General features: G+C 36.8%; 1 protein-coding gene across 1 annotated transcript in view; it reads right to left on the bottom strand.

The window, feature by feature from the left end:
- The window catches only part of RAVER2 (ribonucleoprotein, PTB-binding 2), a 96152-nt gene that overhangs the window by 8871 nt on the left and 78144 nt on the right, over positions 1-9137 (bottom strand). Inside the window, exon 11 of the mRNA XM_011940807.1 lies at positions 8467-8603. Within this exon, the coding sequence (XP_011796197.1) occupies positions 8467-8603 (137 nt within the window). The remainder of the gene's footprint in view (positions 1-8466; positions 8604-9137) is intronic.

Below are 9137 nucleotides of genomic sequence, written 5' to 3' on the forward strand. Positions count from 1 at the left end.
TCAAGCGATTCTCCTGCCTCAGCCTCCTGAGTAGCTGGGATTACAAGCATGCACCACCACACCTGGCTAATTTTTTGTATTTTCTGTAGAGATAGGGTTTCCCCATGTTGGCCAGGTTGGTCTTGAACTCCTGACCTTAGGTGATCCACCCACCTCGGCCTCCCAAAGTGCTGGAATTATAAGCATGAGCCACCGCGCCCAGCCAAAATACATTTCAATAGCTTGCTTTCCTTAATTCCAGTTTTTAACCAAAATCACTTTTTAAAAGTACTTTCCAACTTATTGTCTAGGGTTAATATATAGATAACCTGTGCTCCCATAATTGTTGTTTAAAGTGGGCTTATGTTTTAAAACATATTTTGTATGACAGGTGTTTGTCACAACATTCGGATCTATCATGGTCCATACAAAAATCCACACAGCATTCATTACATAGTATAATGTACTTTTTGGCAAGTCGGCCTGCATTGTTTGACCACTGGGTGGCAGCATTAGGCTCTGTATGAAAGGACCAAGCATTTTCCAGGTCTTTTGTTCATTTTTCTTTCCTCTTCCCTCATCACATCATCTCATCATATATTCTGTAGTTGATTCCCTGAAACAGGCAGTCAGCCTCCTGGCAGGGGAGATCCCTGGAATCAGGGCAACACAAGAACACACTGTGCAAGCAGATAACACTGCTGTGCTGCATGCTGGACAACTGCCACGTATGGCAACTGTCAAATGAAAAATCAAAATCAGGCCAGGCGCAGTGGCACAGGCCTGTAATCCTAGCACTTTGGGAGACCAAGGCAGGCAGATCACTTGAGGTCAGGAGTTCAAGACCAGCCTGGTCAACATGGTGAAACCCCATCTCTACTAAAAACACAAAAATTAGCTGGGCATGGTGGTGGGCGCCTGTAATCCCAGCTACTCAGGAGGCTGAGGCAGGAGAATCACTTGAACCCAGGAGGTGGAGGTTGCAGTGAGCCGAGATTATGCCACTGCACTCCAGCCTGGGCGACAGAGCAAGACTCTGTCTCAAAAAAAAAAAAAAAAAAATCACAACATAAGCAGTCATATTGAACAGCTGAAAAAACTCTTACCTTTTTCTTTACATTATTGAGACTAATGACTATGTCAAACTGGAAAGATGCTTAAGATATATTTTGACCTATTTTACCTATTTTAATTAAAGGGGAAGGGTGAAATGTTTTGTCTTTGACAAATTAAAATTAGATGTTAGATTTAGGTGTTTAATAGACATTTAATAAAGTGGCTTAAAAGCTTCTCTTTTAAGGTAGGCTTCTCCCAACCATTTGACATAGATGGACCTCAGAATCTGAAATTTCAAACTCAATTTGTACATTCATATTGACAGGTTTACATAGCTGACTCTAATGCTATTATCACTGCTAGAATGTATACTACAATTTTTTAAATAATTTATTTCTGATTTAAGTTTTCTCAATCACAGGTCAAATGTTCAAGACATACAGTTTTTGAGAAAATTAGTAACTACAGCTCAATGGCAATTCTGTATAACTAACTAGAGAAATGGAAGGGGTAGTGCATTTAAAACTGATTTCTAATCTGATCTGTTTGCTTATAACTAGCTACTTTTAGGATCTCTAAAACACTAAATGAAAATGCTATTCTCTGTTTAGTACGGTTGAAGCTTATTTTTTAAAGAGTCCAAAATTTGTTGATTCACAAGGTTCACCAACTTGTGAACAACTATCACCACAACTGAATTGTAGAGTATTTTTATCACTCTCCCCTCCCCCCAAAAATCCTGTTAATCATACTCCCTAACTCCTCCCTCCTCCAGCCCCCAGTAACCACTATCTACTTACATTCTCCATGGATTTGCCTATTCTGGATATTTCATATAAATGGAATATCATATGTGGACTTTTTGTCTGGCTTATTTCACTTAGCGTAATGTTCACAAGGTTCGCCAATGTTGTAGCATTGATCAGTACTCCATTCCTTTCTATGGAAGAGTAATATTCCATCACGTGGACATTACCACATTCTGTTTATTCATTCATCACTAGATGGACATTTGGGTTTTTTCCTTTTTGGCTATTATGAATGCTGCTGCTGTGCCAATGCATGTACACATTTGTATATAGACACACATTTTCAATTCTCTTGGATATACCTAGGAGTCAAATCCTGGGGCCATCTGGTAATTCTTTAACATTTGACAAACTGCCACACTCTTCCAAAGCAGCTGCACCATTTTATATCCCACCAACCCCTAGCACTGTATGAGGATTCCCATTTCTCCGCATCCTTGCCTACATTGTTATAGTTCATTTTTCTTCATTCTCTTTTCTTTCAGTTTCTCAGACTGGATCATTTCAACTGACCTACATTCCAAGTTTGTTGAGTCTTCTTCCTGCTCCAATCTGCTGCTGTGCTGTAGTAAATTTTTCATTTGTTACCATATTTTTCAAATATAGAATTTCTATTTGATTTTTAAAAATAATTTCTCTCTTTATTGATATTCTCTATGTGATGAGATGTTGTTCTCATACTTTTGCTTTTTTTTGTTTGTTTGTTTTTGAGAAGGAGTCTTACTCTGTTGCCCAGGCTGGAGTGCAGTGGCGCAATCTCAGCTCACTGCAAGCTCTGCCTCCTGGGTTCCCGCCATTCTCCTGCCTCAGCCTCCCGAGTAGCTGGGACTACAGGCGCCTGCCACATTGCCTGGCTAACTTTTTGTATTTTTAGTAGAGATGGGGTCTCACCGTGTTAGCCAGGATGGTCTCGATCTCCTGACCTCGTGATCCACATGCCTCGGCCTCCCAAAGTGCTGGCATTACAGGCACAAGCCACCGCACCCGGCCTCTCATACTTTTTAAAAGTTCCTGAGACGTGGCTCTCTCTAATCCTTTGAAAATATTTTAAATCTTTGTCTAGTAAGTCCAGTGTCTCCACTTCCTTACAGACAGTTTCTATTAATTACTTTTCCCTTTGTGTATGGGTCATACTTTGTCATAAAATCTTTGTGTGTTCCTGTGTCCAGGATGGTAATGCCTAGGTTGTCTTCCAGGGTTTTTATAATTTTGTGTTTTACATTTAAGTCTTTAATCTGTCTTGAGCTGATTTTTGTCTATGGTGTAAGGAAGAGGTCTGGCTTTAATCTTCTGCATATGGCTAGCCAGTTATCCCCGCACCTTTTATTGAATAGGGAGTCTTTACCCCATTGCTTTTGTCAACTTTGTCGAAGACCAGATGGTTGCAGATGTCTAGCCTTATTTCTGGGCTCTCTATTCTTTTCCACTGGTCTATGTGCCTGTTCCAAAAGAGTTTCAACAAGGCGTAAATATATACTTCTACTGCTTCTATTCAACATTTTACTGGCGGTTTTAGTGCAATATGGTTCCTTGGACATAGGAACGGGCAAAGATTTCATGATAAGACACCAGAAGCAATTGCAGTAAGAGCAAAAATTGACAAGTGGGATCTAATTAAATTAAGAGCCTCTGCAAGCAAAAGAAACTATCAACAGAGTAAACAGAGAACCTACAGAATAGGAGAAAATTTTTCCAAACTATATATCTGACAAAGGGCTAATATCCTGCATTTATAAGGAACTTAAATTTACAAGAAAAAAGCAAACAACCCCATTAAAAAGTGGGTAAAGGACATGAACAGACACTTCTCAAAAGAAGACACGTATGCGGCCAAGTATATGAAAAAAAGTTCAATATCACTGATCATTAGAGAAATGCAAATCAAAACCACAATGAGATACCATCTCATACCAGTCAGAATTGGCCATTACTAAAATGTCAAAAAATAGCAGATGCTGGCGAGGTTGTGGAGAAAAGGGAACACTAATATACTGTTGGTGGGAGTGTAAATTAGTTCAACCATTGTGGCAAGTAGTGTAGCAAAATCTCAAAGAGCTAAAAACAGAATTACCATTAGACCTAGCAATCCCATTACTGCGTACATACCCAGGGGAATATAAATTATTCTATCATAAATACACATGCACACAAATGTTCACTGTAGTACTATCCACAATAGCAAAGACAAAGAATCAACCTAAATGCCCATCAGTGACAGGCTGGATATTTGGTACATATACACTATGGAAAACTATGCAGCCATAAAAAAGAACGAGATCATGTCTTTTGTGGGAACATGGATAGAGCTGGAAGCTTTTATCCTTAGCAAACTAATGCAGGAACAGAAAACCAAATACCACGTGTTCTCACTCCTAAGTGGGAGCTAAATGATAAGAACTTATGAACACAAAGAAGGAAACAACAGACTGCTGTCTACATAACGGTGGAGGGTGGGAGGAGAGAGGGCAGCAGAAAAGATAACTATTGGATACTGTGCTTAATATCTGGGTGATGAAATAATATGCAATAAAAACCCCTGTGACACGTGTTTAGCTATGTAATAAACCTTCACGTGTACTCCCAAACCTAAAATTAAAACTTTTTTAATATTAAAAAAGAAAATCTGTTATAAATGGAGCATGCAGTCTGTTTTCATTTGATATAATTATAACTACTGTTCAATTTAGGTTTACCACTCGGATATTTGTTTTTATTAGACCTAGTTGTTTTTGTCTTTCATGGTATATTTTGGCTTAATCAAATGTTTTTATAATTTCATTGTAATTAAACTATTCATGTTTTAGCTATATCTCTTTGTATAATTTTTTAATGGTTGCTGTATGGATTACAATATGTGTTCCACAACTTATCATAGCCTACTTAGAGTTACTTTTGATGTACTTCATGTAAAACATAACCCCAAAACCATAATTTCATTTACCTTATTGTCCTTTACACTATTGCTATCAAATATACTATATCTATATACATTATAAACCCTATATGTTAAAATTTTTGCTTTTAAATAAATTAAGAGAAAATATATAATCTTTTTTAGTCACCTGCATGTTTACTGTTGCCTTAACCCAGTGGTTCTCAATGGTGTGTGTGTTGGCGGGGGCAATCTAGAGGTTAGAGGACAAGGATGTTGCCAAATCTCCTACAAGCACAGAACAGCCCTTCCCACTTAAGAGAGAATCATCCAGCCCCAAATGTTAATAGTACCAAGACTGAGAAACCTGTCTTAAGATAATGTGCATTGTTTTTATCTGGTTGTTCTCAAGATTATCTCTTTATAACTATAGTTTTCAGCATATTAACTATAATGTGCCTAGGTAAAAATTTCCTTTTATTTATCCTGCTATGCAGGAGGACCTCTGAGCCTGTTAGATATGTAAGTTTTTTGAAGCAAATCTGGAAAATGTTTGACCATTATTTTTTCAAATAATGTGTGCCCCATTATCTTTCTCTTCTTCTCCCAGGACTCCATTTACATCCATTTTAGACTGCTTTATATTTTCCCTCAGGTCCCTGAGGATATGTTCCACTGGGCTTTTAAAAATCTCCTTTCTTTGTGTTCTTCAGATTGTGTTGTCTTCATGTTAACTGAACCTTTTTTCATGGCCACTCCAATCTTCCGCTATGGCCATCCAGTGTATTTATTTCAGATACTATAGTTTTCAGTTCCAAAGTTGTTATTTTTTAGTTTATATCTCTTGGCAGAGATTCCGTATCTGTTCATTATTAGTTTATTTTAAGTTCCTAAAAATATTTATAATAGCTGTTTTATGGTTATTGTCTACAAGACCAACATCTGGGTCACCTTGGGGTCAGTTTCTACTTTTTCTCTTAATTGTGTGTCACATTTTCTTGCTTCTTCAACTATTTAGTAATTTTGTTCTACTGGACATATTGATTACTATAATACATTGTAGAGGCTACAGATTCTATTATCTTCCTCTGATGAGTGTTGATTTTTGTTCTAGAAGGAGTTAAATTTGCTGAACTCAAACTCCAAACTCTGTCTCCTCTGCGCTGGAGAGGAGTTGAATCTCTTCTCAGTTCTTTTAGCCTTTCAGCTGTTTTCTACCAGGTCCCTTGGAGTTTCCCTCACACAGACACAGTTTAGGGGCCAGCCAACTGTATTTGGGTTAAGTTGACACACAGATTTTGAGGCTCCTTCCTATGCAACCCCTCTTTTCCACAATTTCCCCCTTCACTTAACAGCCTTGCTAACGGTCCTGAACTCTGTCATCTGACTCCTTAAGCTAGTGAGACTGCAGCTTTCTCCATCTAGGGAGTGGTATCAGGCAAAAAGCTATAGAAACACAAATATCATACAGTGATGTTATCATGTTTCAAGGAATAATTCTCGCATTTCCGCCTGCTTTTGGTCATTCATTCTCTAGTGCTTTCAAGTAGTTGGTTTTCATTTATATTTAGTCCAGTTCTAATAATGGTTATCTGTAGGGAAATAGTATGATACAAGCAACATCATCAATACTGGAAATGCCAATTAGGTTTTTAAATCTGATAGTTTTATTGAAGATAAAGATTATTTTGTCCCTCTATGCCGTGACATATTTATCTCTCCTAATTCATAAGCAGAGCAGCCTACACAGTTTCTCTCAGATATTACTTTGAAGCCTGAAGAAACTTCTCAATGGTATAAATAATGTGGCCTTTGGAATCAAGAAATCACTTACCAACTGTATGAACTTGGAGAGATTATTTACCCCTTCATGCTTCTCCACTTGTATCATGAAGGCGGTCATTTAAATCTCACAAGGTTGTTAGAAATAGTAATCACGTACGTCACAAAGCATAGAGCAAGTGTTAAAAAGAAAACAAACACTTCTGGTTCCTTTCCCTTAGACCTCTTCCTTCATCCCAGCAGTGGAAATAGTGGAAGGAATTCCTAATACATGACCACCTTTTTCTATAATAGTTACTTTAGTATTCCATTAGTTAAATTCCATTTACTTTAATGTTCCATTAGTAACATTTAATTAAGTTTATAAGGAAGAAAGAACATGAGAGACAGAACAAATCCCATTTTATGAACAAGCGTGCGCAAGAAGCAGGGACTGTCAAAGGAGACACTGAACAGTGCACGGAGGATTCTTTCCCCCACCATATCTCTGGGCAAGAAAGTGTGGAGGCAGGAAGACACACAGTAATGAAAAAGGCATCATTATCCCAGAATTTCTCCATGTGTGAATGAGAAAGTCTTTCTGTGTATATAAGTATATAATAAATCACAGTAATCTAACAAGCAAAACTGCTAAGAAAAAGGCAAATTTAAAAAGAAATAAAAGGTAAGCTCAAAAAATTTTTAAAGCTTAAATATGTATTTAATGAATTTTTAAAAAATTTACTGTGCTTCTGTTTATAAAAAGTTTGTTTTTTGAAAAGAAACAAATTGGAATTGTACAGGACTATATCTTATAAATTTTCCAATTAATGTCTTTATCCAAGTCATTACTTCAAATGTTATCTAATAAAGGACTGAAGATGAGTTTTATGAATCAATATAAGAGAATGCTTCCAGATTGCAGCAATTTGTGAGCACTGTTCTCTAAATACAGATATACTGTCACCTAATTACATCATCTACCCAACCCATATTTTCCCATCTTGTCCCAGGTATATAAGACATGTCATATGTTTCACTAACATCCTGCTGCACCATTTTTACAGAACTTGGGCTATTTCTAGTACTCTCTTAAAAAGGCATAATCAGGTGTCAATTGTTCTAAGTGGTTTTCTTTTCTAAGTTTATTAGAGACAGGTCAGGCAAACACAGAGCTGCTCCAAGAAAATCAAAGTGGAGACAAGGCTCCAACAAACAGGATAGAGCTGAGAAGAAGCTGGTTGTTCTAGGACAGTAAGAGTCAGAACTGATAATTATAAGACTCTTATGATTCCATAATCACACAGGGCTAACATGACATATACTCAGCTTACACCACTAAGAGTAAGCTGAAGAAGGGCCAAAGCAAAGCTGACATATTTAAGTAATGACACAGGACATCTTATGAACATAATACTTTTATGTTATTGATTGACTGGTTCAGAAGTTAGCACAGTAGTGTCTGTAAATATGATCATCTTTCTACATCTACAAACAGTGGAGAAGAACAGAGACATTCCCTTGGGTTTCTCAGGTCTATACTAGTGCAAATCAAAGGTTAGCAGCATTTTTCTATAAAGAACCAGATAGTAAATATTTAATCTTGCAGGCCACATAGTCTCTGTTGTCATCACTCAACTCTTTTATTATAGCATTTCAGCACCATAGACAATATGTTAATGAATGGACTTGGCTGTATTACAATACAAATTTATTTACAAAACTAGGTGGTGGGCTAGATTTGGTCTATGGGCTGTAATTTGCCAACCACTAGGTAAACAATGAGAGGTAAATATCTAGTGCAAAATGATACTAAATAATGTCTTGAACACATTCCCAAATTTCAAATGATGAGTAAGAAATACATAGATCAGTGCAATTTGATTTTCCTATGTTAATAATATAGGAACCACAATTTCATATTCAGTGAATTCAATATATAGTTGAACCAATTTTTCTGGGTATCCTCAGAACCTGGGAATTATTTACCTGTGCATAATCACCAAAAGGTGGAGAATGAGCAATACACTTTTCCAATGTGTGTTGTGATTCATTTCCCTGAGAGATCACATCCAGAATGCTGCTTGCAATTCCAGTCTTATGAAGAGTGGTTTTACTTACAGGGGCTAAAGGCAGAATCAACAAGTTTATTTTATTTTGGTTATTTTATTATACATTTATTTTATTTAGGTTGTTTTAAATGAATTATTTTATTATAAATTATTTTATAAATTATACATTATATTATAAACATAAATTATATTTTATTATAAATTATAAATTACAACAGCATATTATCAAATACAACAAAATTTTAGTTTGCCAACATATAACTATTTTCCCCTGGGAAAATACAGTATATAATACTGTCTCATTCATTTGAAACAACTTAAAATGGACACCCGTCCCATGGGTAAATAATTTTGGTGGAAAGGTTAAAAAACATATATGTCTGGCCGGGCATGGTGGCTTATGCCTGTAATTCCAGCACTTTGAGAGGCTAAGGTGGGAGGACTGCCTGAGCCCAGGAGTTTGAGACTGGCTTGGGTGACATGGTGAAACCCCATCTCTACATAAAGATACTAAAAATATAAAAATTTGGATGGCCGAATAGGAACAGCTCCAGTCTCCAACTCCCAGCGCGAGCGACACAGAAGACC

The sequence above is a fragment of the Colobus angolensis genome, unplaced genomic scaffold, assembly GCF_000951035.1.
Source record: "Colobus angolensis palliatus isolate OR3802 unplaced genomic scaffold, Cang.pa_1.0 Scaffold102, whole genome shotgun sequence".
Lineage (NCBI taxonomy): Eukaryota > Metazoa > Chordata > Mammalia > Primates > Cercopithecidae > Colobus > Colobus angolensis.